This window comes from Lutra lutra, chromosome 18 (assembly GCF_902655055.1).
Source record: "Lutra lutra chromosome 18, mLutLut1.2, whole genome shotgun sequence".
NCBI classification, from domain to species: Eukaryota; Metazoa; Chordata; class Mammalia; order Carnivora; family Mustelidae; genus Lutra; species Lutra lutra.
Genome location: NC_062295.1, coordinates 77,195 through 99,237, shown reverse-complemented (window position 1 = coordinate 99,237; position 22,043 = coordinate 77,195). Strand labels below are relative to the sequence as shown.

The following is a 22,043-nucleotide window of genomic DNA, read 5'->3' as shown; positions in this document are numbered from 1 at the left end:
CTGTGCGCGCACGCCGTCCCTGCCCTCTCCGCTCAGTGGTGTGGCCTCGACCCTGCTGTACTGGTACATAAGGACATCTCTGTTGCTGCCGCCCAGTTAGCCAGCCCTCTCCTGGGCCCTCAGTTGCCGCAGCCTCTGAGCCTCTGGGGCCCTAAGACCTGCACCCGCTGCGCACGCGAGGTTGTGTGTGTGCTCCTGACAGCGCGCCCTATGACGCGGTGCATAGGGGCTTGCGCCACGGGCCACACCCCGCTGGCAGCACAGGAGACACCCTTTCCTCTGGCTGTGCCGGCCCAGGGTCTCGGTGAGCGTGTGTGTCCACAGCCGTGTCCGGCTACCACCCTGTGCGTCCCCCTCTCCTGTCCAGGGCTTCCTCAGACCCCATCCGCCGCTCTGTAGGAGGAAAGGTGCCTTCGCCCCAGATGCAGAGCTGTCCTCTGCGACGGAGGCTGCAGCCCATGTTCCCTCGTCCTGACCTCAGTGGCGGCGGGGGGTTGGCACGGGCGCTCCCATCCTGTGCTCCCCCCCCCGTTTCTCCCGCGGCGTCACTCATGACCACGTTGAAGTCTGCTGCCCTCCGGTGTTGGGCTGGCTGGTGCTGGCAGTCTCTTCCTGGGCGCCGTCCGGTGCCCGGCCTCCCTCTGCGAGGGCGGGACGAGAAGCGGCGCTCAGCCTGCCCTGGAGATAAATGCCAGACCGGAGCCAGGCTTGCTGCGTCGAAGGAAGGAGTGGAGCGCGACTCCTTGGGTTTGAGCTGCGGGTTGGAGGCCGTGAGGTCCGGGGTGCTTGGCCCACCTGCAGCCTGGACTCGAGGCAGCCCGGTGCCCCAGTGGGCACTGGATTGAGGGAGGCCAGGGAGCTGCGTTTCGGGGAAGAAACGGCGCCCAGGGTTCACTGTTACCCCTCCGGCTGCTTCCTCCAGCCCAGGCGTCCTGGTGTGAGTGTTCAGGTCCCTGTTTCCTCCGGGTGAAGACCCCGTCCGCCCTTTCCTGTTCGCAGACCCCACCCTGCCCCCTCGTGGGTCCCGGGCCCACCTCCGTAAGCCAGCAGCAGCACCTCTCTGGTGGGACGCCCAGGGACAGCGGGGTCCTCCCCCGCACCCTGTCCCAGCCTGCCAGTGGCAGTGGCTCTGTGACGGCCCAGGAGCAGCCCTGGCCTGGGGCCTTCCCTGTGCCTTGAGGTCTGGCCTGGCCCGCTGCTGCAGGGGCTTAGCTTGGAGCTGAGAGAGGACGCTGTGCGTTTACGGAGTGACCCAGCGGCACAGAGCCGCTTCTCCCCGGGGCAGCGTGGCAGCGGGGCTGCGAGGGTTTTGTCTGAGCAGAGGTGAGACCCGGAGCTGCGAGGTGTGGGGGTGGAGATCCGGGTGAGACATCAAAGGAGCTGTTCTTCTTTTTTTAAATTTCATTTGTTAATTTGTCAGAGAGAGCACAAGCAGGGGGAGCCGCAGAGGCAGAGGGAGACGCAGGGAGCCTGACCCAGGACTTGACCCCAGCAGACACTTAGGCACCTGAGCCCGCCCAGCCTCCCGGGATGTGCTGCTTCACGTAAAACCCACGGCCATGGCGTGGCTGATTGGCCTGGTGGCCTCGCGGCCCAGGACCCGAGTGTCTGTGAGGAGGGGCTGGCAGCATGAATCCCTTGGGAGCCTGCCCTGGCTGTTGTGGCATCTTTGTCCCCTGTGGGGCTCAGTGATCTCAGTGACTGCCTCACGTGTCTGTGTGATCATCAGGTTGTGTCTCCTGTGAAGTCAGGGGATGTCCCTGCACTTCCTGGAACAGACCTTGAGGCTGGCCTGTGGGAAAGCGCGCCTGGTGGCCCACCGGTGGTCGAGGGAATGAGTGCGCAGCAGTCACAGTATTGTGGGCCGCGGGCTTGACGGTGTGTGCCAACTTGTTTTCAGAGGTAGCGGGGCCTGTGGTGGGGCCGGGAGGCTCGGAGCTCGGGGGACAGCCCAGGCCAGGGCCAGTCTGGGCAGGTGGCCTTGGGAACTCTGGGCTGGTTCATTGCTGCCTCCCACTGCCGCCTGCTCAGAGCCGAGATGCACCAGAGACACCTCCGCCAGCGTCCTGGGAAGGTTAGTCTCTTCTTCCACAAATTGCACTTCTGTAAACCTCTGAGCCCACTTGGACCTCTTGAATGTGTACGTGTCCCCGCTGCGTTAGCAGGAAGGCTGGCTGTGTGTGGGACCAGAGTGTCGGTGGGCACTGGGTGGCAGGGAGAAGGGTGACCAGGAGACCAGAGAAGGAGGTCTCAGCTCTCAGCTCAAGGGTTAGGAGCTGAAGTTGTTTCTGCGAGGGTGGGAGGAGAGGGTAATGGGGTAAGGGCCACACGCCACCTTCCGTCTGGGGCATGAGAGATAAAGGCGTGCCTTCAAGGCCAGGTGTCGCCTCCTGTGCAGTCATCGCCTTGAGACCTGAGCGTTATCTCCTGTGGCAGACAGGGCTGGGCAACCCTGTATGGCCCAGAGCCGCGTGGCAGGTGGGATAAGCCTCACGTGGGGGCAGCGCTCTTCGTACAGTGTTTCCAGACCAAACATGACTGCCAGGCAGGCAGAAGTACAGAGCAGGAGCCGTGCAGGCGCCAGACCCCTGCTCCGCACCTGCTACAGCGTAGGGAACTGCGCCGTGATGCCGCAGGGACGTTGTTCGGTGACAGGCGGCGACGGCACACGGGGCTGGGCGCGAGTAACATGGGCAGCGGACAGCAGCTGTGTGTCAACTGCTGTGCGGTACCGACAGATACACGAGACGTAGCCTCCCAGGTTTTCGGAGGGGGCGCCTTCCATCCTGCAGGGCCAGAGAAATGGGCCGCACTTCTGAAACAGAGACGCATCCGTTTCCCCTCCTCTTGGCTCGCCTCTAGGGGCAGGGGCACTCCGGGGCTTCCCCTTCCCCGGGAGCTCGTGTGGGTGGGCGTATTCTGCCGGGTCTGCTCGCGGCATCTCGGTACACAGTGCTCTGTGGGCGCATGTGGCCAGGGGCGGGCGAGCAGTGCCTGGGGGCGTGGAGCAAACTGCACGTGAGACCCAGGGAGCGCCGTGCGCGCGTCCCCCCTGCTCCAGGGCGAGGACCCCGTGCCCGTGCCCGTGCGTGCAGCTCCTGGGGCAGCAGAGCAGCTGCGAGGGAAACAGCAGGAGCGTCAGGGCTGACTCCGGTTCCCGGGTGTGGCCGCCGCGCCTTTGAGCCACATCCTAAGGACGGCCGCTTGGAAGCAGGCCTTTCTTTTCAGTCCGCCGGCCTTTCTGTCCAGGTGCCCGGTGGGACAGAGGAGCCTGCCCACGTTAGCTTTCAGGCTCGCTCTCCCTGCGGCCCTGCTTTCCTCTCTCTTCTCTCTTCGTTCTGTCCGTGGATGCTGAGAACCTCATCCACCGGGCGGTTCTCTGGTGCTGTGACCTCCGACTTTGTGAGCCGCCATTTCTCAGGTTTGGTGGGAGCTGTCCTCCTGCAGACGCCCTTGCCCAGAGCTTGCTGGGGCTCTGGGGACCGCCATCTCCTACAGACTCCTGAGCTCTCCGCTCTTCTGGGCCTTGGTGAAGGATCCCAGGTCTCTTCCGAGAGCGTGACGCTCATCAGACCCACTCGTAGCTGTCACCCTGAGGGACTGTGGCATCCATGGTGACCAAAGATTTGCCTTCTGGCCTCAGCCCCACCTGAGGTCCCCACCCTCGCAGCCGTGGGTGCTCTGACCCTCCGGGGACAGCTCGTGGTGCAGACGTCCAGGGAGTGTGGCGTGGGTTCCCTGCTGACTCCGGGCAGGGCCGGTGGAGGGTGTCTGGGAGTCGTGGGGCAGCAGGCAGATAGATTGTGGTGTTGGCAGGAATTCCGGGGTCGTCGAGGTCACAGATGTGCGTTTTGTTCCCCCACGGTTTGTTCTCACGAGAAAACGGCTGACACAGATTCTGCCGGCTCTTTGGGTGGACCCTGGAGAAGCCTGTGGTAGTTGTTCTGCTGTTTGAGGCTTCAGGGACGCGATGGTAGGAACAGCCCGGGGTGTGGCGGTGAGGGCCACAGGGCCATCTGCCAGCACTGTGCATTTGTGTGCCCCGAGGGAGGGCTGAGACGGGGCCTTCCTGAGCCCCGGCCCGCCGCACACTTGGCCGGATGTGGGCGTCTTGGCCTCTCTGGCTGCTTGGGAATTGCAGAGTGGGGTTGGAATGTGAGGGGAAGAAGTGGGCTGGGCCAGGCCAGACCTTGACAGGGGCACCCGTCCCCATCTTGTCCACCTGCTGGAGGTTTGGTGAGGACCAGTCATGGGCACTTTGCCCAAGTAGCCCCTTCTCCTCCGTGTCAGATCCCAAGTGCTGTTGGCACTTGGCTCAGGAGCCGTGCACCGGGCTTGGAGTGCGGTCAGGCCGACTTCTCACCCAAGGGTTTTATTTATTTTATTTTTTATTTTTTATTTTTTTTAAAGATTTTATTTGTCAGAGAGAGAGAGTACACACAAGCAGGCAGAGAGGCAGGCAGAGAGAGAGGAGGAAGCAGGTTCCCTGCCGAGCAAGGAGCCCGATGCGGGACTCGATCCCAGGACCCCAGGATCATGACCTGAGCCGAAGGCAGTGGCTTAACCCACTGAGCCACCCAGGTGTCCCTCACCCGAGGGTTTTAGAAGCACCTGCTGGAGACGACTCCTATGTGTGTGGTTCTTGGGGGCAGGTCATATGGGGCCACATGCCCCCTGGGGGGCTGCCAGGAGCTTGTTCCCTGCACGGGGGCTTCCCGAGGGAGTGTCCCTCCAGAGTCAGAGTGTGTGCCTTCCTCTGTCCCCGAAATGGCCCTCAGTGCCCCCAGGTACCCAACACTTGACCGGCTGTGTCGGGGGGAGTTAGCACTAAGACCAGAGCTGGTGACCGGGTTCTGGCCAGGGAAACGGCACCCTCTAGCAGATACGTAGGTGCCTCCAGACACGCGGGACCACACGGCAGTCGGATTGCCTGTGGGGCTGGGGCCGGGTCAGGGCCCACCCCACCGAGCAGGTGGTGCTTGGAGTGAGACCTGAAATGGAAAAGGAGCCCAGGGCGCCCAGAGGAAGCCCCAGAGGCCGAGAACAGCAGAGTGGCTAGTTCAGGTGCATCCAGACGGCCTGGGGTGGGAGACGAGGTCGGGGGAAGAGTGGGCAGGTCATGTGAGTCTCCCGGCATTTGGGGGGCCTTGGCTGGGACTGCCGAGGTCGGATCTTTGAGGGTCTGAGTAGGGAGGGTGGACCGGGGGGGGCTGGTGCTGAGAAGGTCTGGACCTTGTACCTCCCTGTACGTAGAGCAGACAGGATTTGCAGGTGGTCAGGGTGGGCTTTGGGAGAAACAAGGCTTCAGGGGCAGGGGGCTTTACGGGACCTGAGTCGTGTTTGGCCCTGAAAGAACGAGGCTGCCCTCAGCAGGGAGTGGGGGAGTGAGAGGTTTGCAGCTGAGGCTGGTTTGCTATGGGATAGCTGGCGTGCTGCTGGCTTCTGTAGGGAGCCGGGTGCCCTGTGCTCCTCCCTGACAGGACTCTGGGGGCTTGGCACCCCCCCTACCTTTCCCCTGCTGCCCACCTGTCCTTTCCGGAGATTGGCCCTGCCCTCCTGGCCGCCCACCTGCGACGGGGCATTCCTGGGCTGTGCAAGGGCCTGTGCCGTGGTGGCCCCTGAGCCTCGGACTGACGAAGAAGAGGCTTCCCTGAGCCCTGGTGCTCCGGTCGGACTGCAGATTCTCGGGCTCCCCAGAGACATCTGTGTATGTGTGTGTGTGTTTTCTTCTTGTGAACACCCTGCCGGCTGGGAGGTGCTCTCTGGCCCGGGCTTCATGTGCGGTTTGCTCGGGCTGCAGAGCTGGGGGCCGGGAAGCAGCCCCCTCCGGCGGGGCTGGTGGGCTTGCAGTGAGCGTGTGGGTTTGCGGGGGCACTGGCGGTAACGGGCCCACTCTCCGCAGCCTGTGTACGTCCGGCGTGGTGCGGCTGCATGTCAACAGCTGGCTGGAGGTGAGCTTCTGCCTGCCCCACAAGATCCACTACGCGGCCTCCAGCCTCATCCCCCCTGAGGCCATCGAGCGGAGCCTTAAGGCCATCCGGTGAGTGCCAGCCCTGCCCTCTGCCTGCGGGCCCTTCCCCGGAGCTGCTGCCTCATGCTCCCCCTTGGCTGCCTTCGGGAGTCCTTTCTTCCTGCCACAGCCTGTGGCAGGTAAGGCCCTCTGTGGAGAGAAGGGACGGTGCCTATTTCGGGGTCTGCTTTTTGTCCAGACGGGACCAGCCACAGGTGTCCTCTGGGCCCTCTCAGCACTGCCGGGGCGATGAGGCTCTGTGCTCCCGGGTCTTCAGTCCGGGCCTGGGACGTGCTGGAGGGGCCCAGCATCCTGGCGAGAAGCCAGACTGGGGGAGGAGTGCGCCCTCCCGGTGTTGCTCACCGGAGCACCGCATCCGAATCAGAACTTGGGGAGCTCAGCGTCTTAGTTTAACTGGTTTCCTGCAAGGAAAGAGCTGAGCCGTTTTTGCAACCTCCCTGCTCAAAGTCTCTTGTTTTCTGAGATATCTTTATGACTAAAAAAAGAAATCCGGGCACATTACAGAAGATTTGGAGATGAGAGGAAGCAGGGCACTACCTCGTCCTCTCTCCCTTGCCCCGTCTGTGCTCTAAGTGTGTGTGCTTCCTCCTGGACTTGTTTGCTGAGTATATTTTTATGTAGTTCTATTCATAGCTGCTGTGGGGATTTTGCTTTTCCATATTTGGGACTCTTTGCTTGGAAAAGATTCATGTATTTTTTCAGTGAACAAATGTTTGCTGGGCAGTCCCAGGGAGGGGAGATGGAGTTGGGTCGTCGAGCCTTCCTCCGCTCTGTTCCCGTTGTTTTTTCTGAGGGTTGTAGTAATCCCTGTGGGTTTTTAAAGGCCCCTGGACACACCACTGCCCTTCTGTCTAACTGTTCCGGTGGCCTCTTCTCTCGGGTCCAGTGTCTGTGGGGCCCGGGTATGTGCCTGGTCAGTTGACCTCGGACTCTGCTCTGCAGCCCGTACCACGCTCTGCTGCTGCTGAGTGACGAGAAGTCCCTGCTGGGCGAGCTCCCCCTCGACTGCTCCCCGGCCCTGGTGCGCGTGATCAAGACCACGTCTGCCGTGAAGAACCTGCAGCAGCTGGCCCAGGACGCAGACCTGGCCTTGCTGCAGGTAACGCCCTGTGGGCCCGAGGACACGCCCTCCATGGGGAGAATGGCGGGGGAGGGGGGCACCTCAGAGCAGGTGGTCCTTGGGTGGAGGTGGGAGGTCAGGGCGTCAGGAAAGCAGACTTGCCTATGTGTCGTGTCCCCAGGACCTCTGTCTGGTGAGGGGCCCCGCGTGGCCTGCTATGGGGGAATGGGTCATTCCAAGCTCTGGAATCTGAGGCCTGGCTTCAGGGCTGGCTTTCTGAAGTGGCTATGGGGCTGACGTCATCTTCTGTGCCAGCAGTCAGGAGGCATGCGGCCCTCCAGGTGCTGGGGGCTTGCTGGGCGTCACTGTGTGACAAACCGGTGGCACGGTGTACTTTGCGGGTGCAGAAGCGGGACCTGACCTGGGGGCCCTGACCAGTCCCCTTGTGCGCGCGGTGAGGCCTGTGTTCTGTGTGGGGTCTGCCGCCTGCTGAGCTGGGCGCCTGTGCCTGCGGTTTCTCTTTTCGTGGTTCTGAGACTTGTTTGTTTTCGCAAGAGAGTGCACAGTAGTGCGCGTGAGCTGGGGAGACGTGGGCAGGGAGTCCCGGCCAGAGTCCGTCTCACGTGGCTGAGATGCTGGCCTGAGCTGAGAACGCGCAGAAGGCCCAACCGACGACGGAGCCGTCCAGGCGCCCCCACAGTTTCTGATGGGATGCAGGGCCTCTCGGTCCCGGTGGCCTGGCTGGAGCCTGGGTGGGGGTCAGGGAGTGCGGAGAAGCCCAGGAGGAAGCTGAAGGTCCCAGGGCAGTTGTGCCTTCCGGACCACTGAGGGCAGGACCGGGGTCTGGGTCCGTGGGCACCATGTGGCCACCAGGGGGCAGCAGGACCTGGCCCGGGAGCCTGGCTCTCTGAGGCTGTCTAAGGAAGAGGAGCCCAGGGGTGAGACCGGCCTGCCTGGGCGCCCCCTGTCACCCCCCGGGATGTTGGCCTTTGGCCTTTGGTCATTAGCGCGGTGAGGGGGCCTGAACTCCCGGGCCTGTGTCTTCCAAAGTAGCATTTTCTGGTTCTGCCGTCCAGGGCGAGTCCTTCCCTGTGGGTTCCCCATGCGCTTTGTCCATCCCCTGTGAGACTGGCTACGTACGGGTTCTGCACTCGTGCACCGTCACCCGGACTCCTGGACTGGGGGCCCCGCTGTCCTTCGCAGCATCCACGAAACGGGCCTGATGTGGGGACGGCTCCGTCCACACTGCAGAGCTCGTGCTCTGACCCGTCCGGGCTGCGCTTTCGGAGCTTTCCGGCTTCTCGGTGTCTTCGGACACAGACTAAGCTTGGTGACATCCCCTTCACGTCCCCGCCCAGCCTTGCTATGGGGAGACCCTTTCCCCTGCCATCACTCTGCACTGAACATTGTGAGAAACAGGCTTTCCTGCTGGCTGCCGGTCGGCCTTGCCGGCCTCTGCAGTCACCCCCTGGGGCCTGAGGTCGACAGAGCTTCCCGAGGCCCGTTGGAGTCCCAGGCACGACGGCCCCACGAGGGGGAAAGTGTCAGCTTCAGCGTGCATGTCCTCAGGTGACTTACCATGACTTGAGCTCTCGGGGTGCCTGGCCGGCTGGGTCGATGGAGCACGTGACCCGATCTTGGGGTCATGAGTTTGAGCTCCACAGTAGGTGTACGGATTACCTAAGAAAAAATAAAGTCTCAAGTAATTCATGTTCCATCATCGGCAAAGTCAATATTTTGGGCTTTTCTTGTTTCACTTTTTTTGTTTAACTGTAATTAACATACAGTGTTGCCTTAGTTTCAGGGTCCACTGTGCTGATCTGTGTTCCCCAAGACAGGGGCACTGTTGCGTCCTTCACCTGTCTCCACATCCTCCCACCCTCCTGCCCTGTTTTGGGGTTTCTTGTCGTGATGAGGTTAATACGTTCTTAGAAAGATTCAAACATCAGGGGCACCTGGGTGGCTCAGTGGGTTGAGCCTCTGCCTTCGGCTCAGGTCATGATCTCAGGGTCCTGGGATCAAGCCCCGCATCGGGCTCTCTGCTCTGCGGAGAGCCTGCATTCCCCTCTCTCTGACTGCTGCTCTGCCTACTTGTAATCTGTCAAATAAATAAATAAAATCTTAAAAAAAAAAGATTCAAACATCGCGCAGTTAGAGGCACGGAGAGTCCTGCAGTCCTGTGTCACAGAGGTCACTGCTGGAGAGTCCTCCGGACCTTCTGCGTGTGTCCTTTCTTCACATATTATCTCTGGATCACAGAACTGGGATCGCACTGTCCATCCCTTGTGATTGGCTCCCCACAGACCTTCACATCCTACTCCTACGTCCTGCCACTGCATCTGCACAGGGGACTTTGTAGATGGTGAAGGGTTTTGAGGTGGACCGTGACCCTGGGTTGTCCCTGCCGGGCCCTTGTGAGACATGGCCAGGGGGTATGATCACGGAGGCAGGGAGTAGAGGGAGGTGGTCACGTGCCGAGGAAGGCTGCCGCGAGAGGGGGTAGGGCAGCTTCTCCCCCAGAGTCTTCGGGGAGCGTGTCCCTGTTGAGAGCTGGACTCCGGCCTGTGGCATGAGTTCAGACCTCTGGTCTCCGGAACGGTGCTCTGGCTGCGGGGAGTGGTGGGAGGCAGACACTACAGGGGAGGGCGGGGGCAGATGGAGGAAAGTGGTGTATCCTCGCTTTGGAGCCGGTGTCAGTGGGACTTGGGGTGAGAGAGAAGACTAACAGTGACAGCTATGGTTCCGGCTGTGTGGGCTCGGGTGTCCTGTTTGCTGAGGTGAGGTGCCGGTGCACGGAGCAGTGTCCCAGCCTCAGTGCCGGCCTGGGGAGGATCGTATGGGACAGGGTCCATGGGAAGTGAGCGTCCCGGACCACACCAGGGACCAGTGATAACGAGGGTGGTTGTGTGTGCTGTGCCAGACGCCCAGGTGGGGGTCGGAGAGTCGGGCACTGTCCTCCCAGCTCCCGCTGTTGGCAGGTTTTCCAGCTCGCCGCCCACCTGGTGTACTGGGGCAAGGCCATCATCATCTACCCGCTGTGTGAGAACAACGTCTACATGCTTTCTCCCAACGCCAGCGTGTGTCTGTGAGTACCTCCGGCTGCCAGAGCCCAGGATGGTGCTCCCTGCTCAGCCGGGCCCTCACTTGGGTGTGCTTGCTGGCCTCTGCTGTGTCCATGTTCTGATTGTGGCCTGCCCCAGGCCTGTGCTCTTCCGGTATTCAAAGCCCCCGTGCAGGTTCTGTGCTCCCTCACACCTGCTGGCCGGTGGGCGGTGGATGGGATGCCTGGTGGGGGTTGGGAGCCTTGATCTTGACTCGGGGGCTCGGAGGGGCTTTGGCCTCTGCCCATGGCTCTTGCTGCCCCTCGAGGGAAAGCACCTCGGTTTGTCCTTATGACTCTCACCCTGGGCACCTGCTATGCTGTGCCTCCCTGCTGTCCACCCTGGGCTCACGGCGAGGGCACGGCTGTCCAGAAGCGATGGAGAGGCCTGCTGAGATCATGGGCCCGTTGCCTCACCTCTCCCCAGGTACTCCCCACTGGCTGAACAGTTCTCCCGTCAGTTTCCAGCTCATGACCTGCCCTCTGTCCTTGCTAAGTTCTCCTTGCCTGTCTCCTTGTCAGAATTCAGGAACCCCCTCGCCCCCCCCGTGCAGGAGGTAAGTTGCAGGAGTCCGGGGGTCTGGGAGCCACCAGCCCAGTATCAGCTCCTCATCCCAGGGCCCTCAGTGCTGCTGCACTCCTAGCCTGGGTTTTGGGGAGGAAGGGACTTGGCTGTGTAGGTGGTACCCGTCATGCCAGGGTGACCAGGAGCTGGCTCCCCAGCCAGGCCAGCTGCAGACTGTGGGGCAGTCCCAAGTCCCACCCCCACCCCCGGTGGAGGCTGCCCTGACTGCCTAGAGCCGAGTGGTTAGAGCCGTTAAGAGGCCCAGGTGACAGGAGAGTGGTGACCTCTCCTGAGGGGATGCCAAGTCAGCTTTGTTTTCACTGAGCTTGGGCCCTGCTTCTTGCTCTCTCCCCGTCCATGGTCCAGAACTCACCACAGGGTATGTACGTCTAAGTCCTGAGCTCCCTGATCCCCAGAATCTCCTCATCCAGGAAGATCTGGAGAGGACAGGCCTGGGACAGGCCCCAGTGGGACCACTGGGGTTGCTGGGGGTGGCAAGGGCTCATCTAGGAAGGTACGAAGTGTATGGGATGAATGGGTGAGTTCTGGGTCAGGTGCAGGCTGGGTCCACAAATGATCCTCTGCCCTCCTCCCCCATGTGGAAGGCCTGGGGCTCTGCGGCTGGGGGCAGGGGCGGCGCAGAGCCAGAGTCAGGATGGGGTGGGTGTTGGGAGACGGGGCTGGATGCTGTCAAGGCTTTGTTTTCAAGAGGAAAGTATCGTTTTAAATAAGTGTGAGATCTGTGAGGCAAAACCAGTCCTTCAAAGGAAACCCTTTTCCTTCTTAAGTTGTGAATGAGGAGGAGATCCTGGTATTGAGTTCATTCGGATGCTGAGCTGAGGGAGTTCTGACGGCCTCTTTCATGGGGCCTTCGGTTTCCAGGAACCGTGCCAGGCTGTACCAGCTGGATAAAAGCCGCACTCTGCATCTGTGCCCCACGTCCCCCAGCAGAGCCATCCTCACGGGCCGGACGGCAGGTGGATTTCCCAGGCCAAGCCTGGGGGGCCGCCGTGTGCTTGGTCAGGGGCTCGGACGGAGCTGGGTTTGGTTCCGCGCCGTCCCTGGGAGAGGCGTCTGCTTGTCAGGCCTCCTGCTTCGGGGCCTGGAGTACGCTTGTTAGTGCTCACGAAGCCTCTTTGTTTTATTTTTTAATTGTAACTCTTTTGCAACCTTTTCCATTTTACTTGGTTTGACCAGGTCATAATGTGCCGGTGGTACCTGGTGCCTCCCTGTTCTGTGCCTGGTCAGTCGTCTCTTCCCAGGAGGGACTCCCAAAGCCGAGCCGGCAGATGTGCGACCTTCCTGCTCGCCTGTGCTCACGCTGGGCCTGCACAGGGTTCCTCGCTGGCCTCGGTCGGGGCCGGCCCCCGGCGGGAGGGGTGGCCTCCATGTGCCGGGACCACACGGCTCATCGGGGCTCTGTGTCTGCGGGCAGGCTTCCAGGCCAAGCCAGGGAGAGGCCTCGGTGCTGTCAGAGCAGCTGCCTGCAGCGTCTTCCTGGGCAGTGTCCAGGCCACAGCCGGCAGGTCCCCACGGGCCCCGCTCCGTGTGGTGAGGGGTCTGAGTGACAGGGCCCTGTAGTCGGCCCTGCTGCTCAGCTCTGGGCGTTGAGAGGCCCGATGCTGGCACCGTCCAAGTGCGCGGTGGGAGCAACTGCAGGTGCGGCCCTGGGGCTCCTCTGGCCTTGCGCGGAGCAAGGAGCTGGTCTCTGCTGGCCGCTGACCGGTCCTTTCCTGAGGTGGGGGTCAGGCCTCTCGAGCTCAGGAACCCCTCACCTCTGGCATGACTCGTGGGAACCCTGGTTTCAGTCATGGCCCTGGGTGCTCCCCACAGGGGACAGGGCCGTGGTGGGGAGCAGCCCCCTCCCCTGCCCTGGGCCACCTGCGGCGTCTTCTGCAGACCCAGCTCGTTCAGATGGTGGTGTGGATGCTGCAACACCGGCTCCTGGTGCAGCTGCACACCTACGTGTGCCTCATGGCCTCGCCCAGCGAGGAGGAGCCCAACGCCCGGGAGGACGAGGTCCCCTTCACTGCCAGGGTCGGCGGCCGCAGCCTCAGCACGCCCAATGCTCTCAGCTTCGGCTCCCCAAGTAGGAGCGCCCTGCCCCGGGCATCTGTGTGGTGGGTGGGGTGGTCGGGAGGGCACCTGGGCGTGGCGGCGGGATCCCGACGTGGGCACTGTTAGGCGTGAGCGAGGCACCTTCCCACGGCTGCACGTGTGCACACACACCCGCCCTTTATGTGGGCCACTGGGGCCTCGCACAGGCAGTCGCTGTCCCCCGCTGAGCTGCTCTCCTTCGAAGGAGGCAGGAGACCCTGCTCCCTCGCCTCCCTGCCACTCTGTGCCTCTGGGCTCCGGAGCAGGGCCTCGTTCAAGTCAGGAGCAGCCTGGGATCTGAGTCCCTGGGAGGGCGGTTGGGCTCGCTGGGCCGGGGCCTGTGAGGGGACACGGACTCTCACAGTCACTTGTTGGCAGAGCCGTTGTGGCCGCCGCATGTGCCCAAAGGACGCGGTCCATCGCCAAGCCCCAGGTGCCCCGGGCTCCCCCAGGCTCGAGGGACACGAAGGACTGGAACTTGACTGAGGCCTGACCTTACCTTCAGGTTCAGTGCGAGGACCAGCCTTGCCCGGGGCTCGCCCTTGTCCCTCTTGGGTGGGAGGGGTGGGATGAACAGGCCTGCCTCGGGGTGTGGCAGCAGATTCCCGGTGGACACAGGGGCACAGCGGGTGTACCAGGGCGTGTGTGGGGGCACTGGCTGCCCCCTGACCCGTGCCCACCACAGCCAGCAGTGACGACATGACACTCACCAGCCCCAGCATGGATAACTCCAGTGCGGAGCTCCTGCCCGGTGGGGACTCTCCCCTCAACAAGAGGATGACAGAGAACCTGCTGGCCAGCCTGTCTGAGCACGAGCGGGCGGCCATCCTCAGCGTGCCTGCAGCCCAGAACCCCGAGGACCTCCGCATGTTTGCTAGGTGGGGCAGGGTGACTCCGGGGCTGGGCCAGTTCTGGCGTCAGAACAGAAGGCGGGTGCGGGCTTGGCTGGGACGACGCGGCTTCCATTCCGTGATGACCACCGGCCGTTGCTGGTGGCGGTGGTATCTTGGGCATGAGGTGTCCCCAGCTGGTGCCTGTGATGCCAGGCCTGGGGCCTCTGCCTGTGGGGGTCTCTCCAGAACTTACTGGTGCTTCCCGTTACTTCTTCGGAAGCTGCAGCAGGTTCCTACCCTCTCGAGGCCTGTGGGGATCTTCCGCACCGGGAAGGCTCTTCGCCCGGGCTGGGGTTGGTGGTGTCCAGGACCCCCACATCATGGGTGACAGACTGTCAAACCTGGCTTTGACTTGGGGGGGCTCTGCGGGTGTCGGGTTTTCGGGGGGGTGAGGCTGCCTGGGGAAGCCCCCAGTCAGGGACCGCATGCCAGGCAGCTAGCTGGGCCCAGGCCTCTGCGCCGGCCCCAGCCACACACAGCCCTAGAACAGTGACCCCGTCTGGGCCCATAGCCACACAGGAGCCGCTGCCACAGCAGCATGACAAGAAGCCCCTGGCAGGCCTGTCTCCCTGCACTTCCCCCTGTCAGGGTGCCGAGGGTGGACGTGGTCTTCAGGCTCGGGTGGCTCCAGGGTGTGAACAGGGCCCATGAGGGCAGCAGGCCTGGAGCCCTCACCCACCCCGTCATCCCTGCCGGGTCTGTGCAGGTCTGTGGGGCGCTCAGTGCGGACCCCTCCCCTGGCTGCCTGGCCTCACACTGCCCGCCCCTCGCCCCAGGCTCCTGCACTACTTCCGCGGCCGCCACCACCTGGAGGAGATCATGTACAACGAGAACACACGGCGCTCCCAGCTGCTCATGCTGTTCGACAAGTTCCGCAGCGTGCTGGTCGTGACCACCCACGAGGACCCGGTCATCGCCGTCTTCCAGGCGCTGCTTCCGTGAAGCCGGGCCCAGGACGATCGCGAGGAGGCGGGCTGCTACCATGGGTGCTGGGCTGTCCCCCCGCCCCAGGGCCCCCCACGCCCCCTGCCAGGCTGAGCCCTCTGAGGCCTGAGTGGAGTCCAGCAGCAGCCTTGGGGCCACTGCCCTCCCTGTTCTCATCCTCACCTGGTCCTTAAACAGCCTCGGTGTCTAAGCTGAGGAGACGAGGCTCCCAGCTGGAGGGAGTGTCCAGGACTCAGGCCTGCCGGCTTCCCACGCAGTCAGACCGCGTGCTTCTCTCAGACCCTCCTCCCAACCTTGCCCTCGTTCCCTGGTCCCCTCCGCTGCTGCCTTCCCCACGGCCACCCTGGGACTTACAGAGAACCACACGAGAGCGGAGGAGAGCCTGGCCGTGCTGTGTGCCCTCTGCTGCTCCAGTGAGCCCTGGGCCTTTCCCAGCCTGGCCCCCTGCAACGGCTCTTGTGTTCACCAGGAGCCTCGTGACCAAGCTGTCGCCACCAACACCACCCCCGCCCCGGGACTCCTGCTGCACAAGGGCCTGGGCCGATGCCTGTCTTTGGGGTGAGTCTGCCCTGGTTCCCTCCGGCCTCCCTCACACAGGCCTGAGGGACAGTGTGCACAGCCTGCACCCGCGGGGCCTCCGGAGTCCGGTCCTGGAGGGGGAACCGACCGCAAGCACATGTTGACCCCTGAGGGGGCTCTGGCCGAGACACAGGCAATAATGTTTTCTAGACAAAGTGTTTATTGGGTTTTTACAGAATTAAAAAGCCTCATGGGAGCAGATGCTCGCCGAGGGCCCGCTCTGTGTGCTCTGCTCAGCCGCTCTGTCCACCACGCTGACCCAGGGGCTGCCCCGGACATAGAAGCGCAGGGGCTTCTGGGCCCACTCTCCTGCCTGGCTGATGCCCACGCGGGCAGCCGCCACCACGGCAGGCTCACTGGTCCCCGGGGCGCTGCGCTCCATCCACACAGCCGTGTCGGCAGCCAGGTCCCGCTGGTCGAAGCTCTTGTCGATGGCCAGGGCCTGGCACAGCTTGGAGGGGCCGCTGCACAGCTCACGGTCCTTGAGGGCTCGGCCCGCGGTGCCCTTGCGGAGGGCGCTTCGAAGCTGCCGCATGGTCTCCAGGCCCCCCAGGGGCTCCAGTGCTCGCAGCAGGACACACGCCCCGTCCCCTGGGGGACAGACAGCCTAGAAAGCCAAGCCTCCCTGGGCTGTTACCCTCCCTACACCGGGGTGCACACGGTGCTACGGACGTGAGGCGGCTGCCTTCCTGAGCTCCGGACACCTGCTGCCTCTACCCCCACAGACCGGGACCTGCAGGTGCCTGGGCCACTAGGTGGGGTGCGCCTGGGAAGCCCGAATGCCGGACCCCCAGCTAGGGACAGCCCGGTGGCTGCGGGTGGCCGGCTTCCTCCTGGCTTGGTCTGGTTTGGAGACTGGCAGCACCTGTGCGGCTGCAGAAGAAAGCCCAGGGAGCCGGTCGTCTGTGGGCGTGGCCAGCCCCCCGGAGGCAGCAGGCCCAGAGCAGCCACCCGTGTGCTCGTGGTACTGAGCGAGTCCTGCCCGGGGACCCGTGCAGGAGACGCCAGCACACAGCCCCTCTCCTCCCCTGGGGCCCCTCTGCGTGTCAGTCCACCCACCCCTGACATCAAGAGTCACACGCTCCCCTGACTGAGGCGCCCCAGTCCGAGCTACTTTTAGGGACCAGCAGATGGACACCCTGGGCTTAGGGGCTCACTCAAGAGTGCGTGTCTGCCCTAATCCCCTGCATGGCTGGGAACGGTATGACTGGACCTTGGCCAGAAGAACCGGGATCGTCCAGCAACGCTGCTCGGACTGGGCCAACCCCCGCCACCAGGGGTCGCAGAGGCTCAGGTGGCCAGCTGGTTTCCACTCTTGGACCTTGGCCACACGGGCCTCCCCACTGGCATCCGGGAGCCCCGAGTGGACGCAGCAGCCCTCTCAAGTAGCCGGCAGCCGGCAAGTGCGGGGCTTTGGGACCAGATGCCCCTTAGACAGCCAGTCCTCAAAGGACCTCAGGAAATACTCGGGTCACGCAAAACCTCGATGTTCCTGTGCCTCTGGCTCCTGGGCTCGTCCCAGCCCACCAGCGTCAGGGCTCCCTGTGGGTGCCACACCGGTGCCTCACTGCACATGGGGTGAAGGGGCAGCCTCTCCCAACATCCCCACATCCCAATCCTGGAGTGCATCCGAGTCCCTCATCCCGACGAAAACATGACACCCTAACCTCTTCCTGCCAGGTCTCCCCGTCCTCACCTGCTAGTCCTGTCTACACGGCCTGCCCTCCTGGTGTCTGTGCCGCCTGCACCCTGCGGGCAGGCAGACGACGACCATGTCCTCAGCCTCCCCTCTCCCTCCCTCTGCCTCCCAACCCTTGGCCTTGACCGTCTTTACCCACGTGGTTTCCTGCTCCCGCCCCACCTGGATGGTCACATGTCCACAAAGTGGCGTGCCACCTCCAATGTATGCCATGTCCACTGTACCTCCCCCAACCCCAAAATCCTGGCCTCTTCCCCTTCCTTGTTGACCACGGCCCTGGGCCTCGATAGACCCAGTGAGTCCCCTTGTCTGAATTCAGGCCCGCTACACAAGAGCGGGTTGGTTCTAGTAATAAGGAAAAGCCAGACAGCCAAGGTAAGTGCTCCAGAATGACAAGAGGAGCACCTCTGGGATGGCCCCTACCACCCTCTCAACACCCGCTTTGTGCTGGGCACAGGACCCATCCTTCAGCCCCTGTGGCTCTGACACTGGACGTGTCCAGCTGTCTGCTTGGTACCATCACAACTCCCAGGTCATTGGAATCATTCAGCAAATGTGTGTGACACACAGCATGCCAGACCCCCAAGCTTCTTACTGGTCTCCTCAAGCATTTGCTCTTCTTGGGATGGGCCCTGGCGAGATTCGACAGATACACAGAGGCTGGGACTGGCCAGGCGGAGTGGGCTGGGCAGACCCTGCTCCTGGTCAGCAGTGCCTCTGGCAGGATGATGCTGGGGGCTCTCCCTTCTGAGCAAAGGCCTTCGGCTCACAGTGGGACACAGGCCGTTCCACAGCAGATGTCGCAGGTGGAGCGGGTTCTCCTGGGAGCTCCAGACTAGCATCCCTCCAGTCGGCACTACTGACATCGGGGGCCAGATGATTCTGTGTCTGTGTGGTGGGGGCCGTTCTGTGCCTCGTGAGCCCTTGGGCAGCATGCCTGGTCTCCACCTGCCAGACACTGGTAGCACGTCTCCAGCCGGGATGACCACACCTCTTTGGACGTTGCCTAATGGTGGCTTCCCAGGTGGCAAAACCATCCCCAGTTGAGGACGACCGGTTCAGACCCCACAACCGACCACCTGATGAGGCTCTGGCTTGAGCTCAAGTCAACTCGGGCTGACCACACCCTTGTGTTCCCACAACTCGCCCTCCCAGGTCGGCCCTGGTCACAGGAGATCTCAGCTTTGAGGTCTGTGACCATCGGTGTCCTTGTGGAACCTGTCAGCTCTGTGTTCAGGTCAGCCCATGACCTCTGTCCATGGGGGGCCCCAGGCACCTACCACCACCCAGACGGTGTAGCCAGAGTTCCTAAAGCCCTGGCCTAGCTTAGCAGGGACACCTGTTCCGCCTGTCCTCCCGGATCCCCCAGCTGCCAGTTCAGGGGGCAGTGCCCGAGGCCTCCTGCTGCCCCAAGCCCCATCACCCCAGCACTGCTCACCTCGGCTGGAGACGTTCATGCAGAAGTACATGCCGTAGATGACATACACGTACAGAGTGCCCGGCTTCATGAACATGCCACGGTTACGCGGGGTCTGCCGGCCGCCCCTAGAGTGCGCGGCTTCATCCTCTGGCCCCACGTATGCCTCCGTCTCCACGATGCGGCCGCGGAGCTCTGTGCCGTCATCAAGTTGTCGAACCAGCACCTGTGGGCAGTGTGTCTGCTCAGAGCCCCGAGGGGCAGGGGGCACCCTCAACTGTGACAGCCCGCAGCCTGGGCCTCACCTCCCCAGTTCAAGGTGCACCGGGGCACCCAGGCCCAGCCAGGCCCCCCACTATCCCCCTCACCCGTCCTGGCAACACAGGCCCTGCTACATATCCTGTCCCCGGGGGACAGCTGTCTCAGGCTCCGGCCAGGGCCAGGCTGGGGAAAACCAGCACTAGTGAGTCCGCACACTTCAAGTCTTCTTGGTGGGGCCCTCCATCTCCCTGCCTCCTCCTCCCTCTGCCCCCTTGGACTTAAGTGCTTAGCCTGGGGTAAGGCAGCATGGAGGGCACAGGACCCCAGTGTTGTCCTCACACAGCTGCCCAGGACACCCAGAGCCTGTGCGGCCCCTTCTACCTGGACTGACCACAAAGGACCACCCTACTTAGCTCCCACCCCCTGGCTCTCAAAGGCCCTTCTGAGCAGTGGGAGCAGCTGCCTGCAGGGGACCCGGCCTGGACCGCAGGCCTGGGTGTAGCCAGCTCCACAAGGAGTGGGTCAGAGCAGGCCGTCTGCCAGGGAGATGAGCTGGCTGCAGCTGGCTCAGGCGGCACCCTGGGGCAGGGGTGAGGCCCGGAGCGGCCCTAAGGGCCAGCTGAGGACGGGGCAGGGGCGGGTGCTCTCGGGTAAGCCAAGCACGGAGGAGAGCAGCGCAGGCCACAGGGGAGCCAGGGAGGACCTGTGGAGTGCTGAGTGTGCCCGAGGACGGAGTCTTCCCCCACCTGATCCCGGGCCACAGGACAATACCTGTCCCAGAAATGCCCGTGCCAGGATGACAGCGGGTTGGTCGAAAAACTCCGATCCCAGCCGTGCAGAGCAGCAGCTTTTTGGGCTTGAGAAGTAGAGGCTGCGCTGGGGGCCCAGGGAGGCAGGCCGCCCCAAGCGGGGCTCCGTAGGGGAGGGCGTCGGGGCTCCGGGCAGGTCACTCCCGGGCTCTTCTGCCTCCAGCAGTCGCTTTTTCTGCCCGAGTCTGCGGGAGAGCTGTAACGGGAGTGGACCGATCTGAACAGGTTTGGTGGTAACGTCGGACTCAGGGAGGCGAAGGACTGTATTCGACGGCCCGCCTCCTCGAACAGCGGAGACCACCCCCTCGTTCGTTGTTCCAGGTGCAAAGGGGTGCTGTACCTGGCGTGTGCAGCCCCACGCTGGGCCCCGGGAGGCCTCGGGAAACGCCTGCGCAGCTCGACAGGCTGTGGGTGCGGTGACCGAGCAGCCACTCTGATCCACACCCGGTCCACGTGCAGACGATGCGCAGCCTGATGGCAAAGGGCTGCACGGCCTGGGGAGGGGACAGGGGGCACCCGAGCCTAGGACAGAGGGCTGCTATCCTGATTCCCACCCGTGACATGGAGTCCAAACTTCCAGTCTTGTTTCTGGAACCTAGCCCTTTGCAGCAACCCTAACCGGGAATTATTTTCTTTTATATTTACTTACATAAGTACTCTCTACACCCAATACGGGGCTCAAACTCACGACCCCAGCATCCAGAGTCACATGCTCTTCCGCCCAGGCCGGCCATGACCTTGGCCGGGCGCTTGGCCGAGGACCGCTCACAGGTGGTTGTGTCCTCCACACTCCCTCCCACCCGGCTGCCGTGTTGGCAGGGCTCCCACTGTGTCATCCCCTCCTCAGAATGTCCAGGAAGGCCTGACATGCAGGGGTCGGGGGAAAGGACCAGGAGGTCTTCTTTGCTTCAACCCGAGTGCTCAAGGCAGGACCCCTAGTGAGTCCCCTGTCCTCACTCAGGACCCAGGTGCCATCATAAGGAGCAGTGGAGCGAAGACGAGGTCTCCCAAGGGACAAGACCTAACCTCCCACCTGCTACCACACAGCCCGGGAAGCCTGACCAGACACTTCTGGGACCAGCTGCTCTACCAGTGGGAGATGACGAGCAGGTGAGCCCCGGGGCCTGGAAACACCCTCGGCAAGGGCTGGTTCTCCATAGTACCCACATCTCTTGAGCGCGTGACAGGCCCAGTATTTTTAACATTAGCACTGGCATTCCATCTTGAAAGGAGACGGCCAGTCTACTGAGAGTGGACGCTGACGTGACCGTCTTCGCAGCCCAGCCCATCTGCCAACACCCGCCGTGGGCTCAGACGCTGGGTCGCTGCCACCCGGAGCCGGGCCCCCCGCCTGCCTCGTGGCACTCGGGTCATTCTGGGTCAGGCGAAACTGCCCAGGACTGAGGCCTAGAAAGGCCTCAGTTTCCCTATCAGAGACCTAGAATCTGAAGCTGACCCCGCACTGCACTCAGCGAGCACGGCCTCAGATCCTGTACCTGGGCCTCGTGCATCCCCGGCTCTCGTTAGAAATGAGGGTTCCAGGGCGCCTGGGTGGCTCAGTGGGTTGAGGCCTCTGCCTTCGGCTCAGGTCATGATCTCAGGGTCCTGGGATCGAGCCCCACATCGGGCTCTCGGCTCAGCAGGGAGCCTGCTTCCCTCTCTCTCTGCCTGCCTCTCTGCCTGCTTGTGATCTGTCTCTCTCTCTGTCAAATAAATAAATTAAAAAAAAAAAAAAAAGAAATGAGGGTTCCCCACAGAGGGGGCCCTGGACACCCACGGTGTCTGCCTGTTTCCTCATCGGAAGGAAAGGAGCCCTCCGGCCAGAGTGGTGCCCCCCGTGGAGGGCTGGAGCGAGCCCGGCCGGGATGTGGGTTAGTCCAAGGGACCCATAAGCCCTCCATCCACATCCGGCAAACAAGGGCTTAGGGCGTCCAGGGCGAGCCTTTATCCGGCTGCCACTGCCACTGCGGCCACCGCCGGTCACTTCTGCGGCAGCCTGGCCGCCGGGCAGTACAAGTCTGAGCCGGACCCCAGGGCGCCGCACGCGACCAGGACACCGGGGCCAGGGGCTGCTCCCGGACTCCACCGGCAGCCCCGGGTCGGGTCGGGCCGTGCCTTTTCCAACAGCGGAGGAGCAGCCGAGCCGGGGCCGCCCCGCTGGGGGCCCGCGCGCGCGTGACCGGCTCCCCCGGAGCCCGCTCGGCGGCGGGGCTCTCGGCCCCGGGGCGGGTCCTCGGGCGAGCGCGGGGCGCCCGTGCGCCGAGCGGGCAGCGCGTACCCGGGCGCACACTCACCTGCGCCGCGCCGCGCACCGGCATCCCGCGACTCCGGGCGCCCCCGCCCGCCCAGGCGCGACCCCGGAAGTGCCGCGGGCGCCTGCGCGGAGGAGGACGGAAGCCCGGCGGGGTGGTGCAGACCCGCCCCCGGAGGAGGGGCCGGGCGGGGGGTGGCCCTCGGGTCCGGGACAAAGACCCGGGGGCTGCTGGGACGCTGGCGGCGGGAGAAGGCGGGGACGGCGGCGGGCTTGGGGCGAGAGGCCCCGCAGCCCGGTGCCCCTCCCAGTGCCCTGCATCCCGCACCCGCGCGC

At 63.5% G+C, this 22,043-nt stretch overlaps 2 protein-coding genes and 1 long non-coding RNA gene across 10 annotated transcripts in view; 1 reads left to right on the top strand and 2 right to left on the bottom strand.

Moving 5' to 3' along the window:
* LOC125090937 (uncharacterized) overlaps nucleotides 1-14,638 on the bottom strand; it is a 21,494-nt gene extending 6,856 nt beyond the window's left edge. Inside the window, exons 1-2 of the long non-coding RNA XR_007124524.1 lie at nucleotides 14,502-14,638; nucleotides 6,224-6,230 (exon numbers count right to left, since the gene is read on the bottom strand). This is a non-coding gene — a long non-coding RNA (uncharacterized LOC125090937). The remainder of the gene's footprint in view (nucleotides 1-6,223; nucleotides 6,231-14,501) is intronic.
* NPRL3 (NPR3 like, GATOR1 complex subunit) overlaps nucleotides 1-15,495 on the top strand; it is a 37,740-nt gene extending 22,245 nt beyond the window's left edge. For all 8 annotated transcript variants that reach the window (XM_047714206.1, XM_047714207.1, XM_047714203.1 and 5 more), the window contains 7 exons: nucleotides 5,903-6,040; nucleotides 6,974-7,130; nucleotides 10,070-10,176; nucleotides 10,619-10,748; nucleotides 12,656-12,845; nucleotides 13,539-13,731; nucleotides 14,523-15,495. In XM_047714206.1, coding sequence (XP_047570162.1) covers nucleotides 5,903-6,040; nucleotides 6,974-7,130; nucleotides 10,070-10,176; nucleotides 10,619-10,748; nucleotides 12,656-12,845; nucleotides 13,539-13,731; nucleotides 14,523-14,688 — 1,081 coding nt within the window. In that variant the 3' untranslated portion in view covers nucleotides 14,689-15,495. The remainder of the gene's footprint in view (nucleotides 1-5,902; nucleotides 6,041-6,973; nucleotides 7,131-10,069; nucleotides 10,177-10,618; nucleotides 10,749-12,655; nucleotides 12,846-13,538; nucleotides 13,732-14,522) is intronic.
* On the bottom strand, nucleotides 15,413-22,043 carry MPG (N-methylpurine DNA glycosylase). Its single transcript, XM_047714211.1, has 5 exons — nucleotides 21,751-22,043; nucleotides 19,797-19,950; nucleotides 19,419-19,652; nucleotides 18,408-18,612; nucleotides 15,413-15,861 (listed from the first exon to the last, which is right to left on the bottom strand). Exons 1-5 carry the CDS (start codon nucleotides 22,026-22,028, stop codon nucleotides 15,449-15,451), a joined length of 1,284 nt encoding a protein of 427 aa, XP_047570167.1. The 5' UTR covers nucleotides 22,029-22,043; the 3' UTR covers nucleotides 15,413-15,448.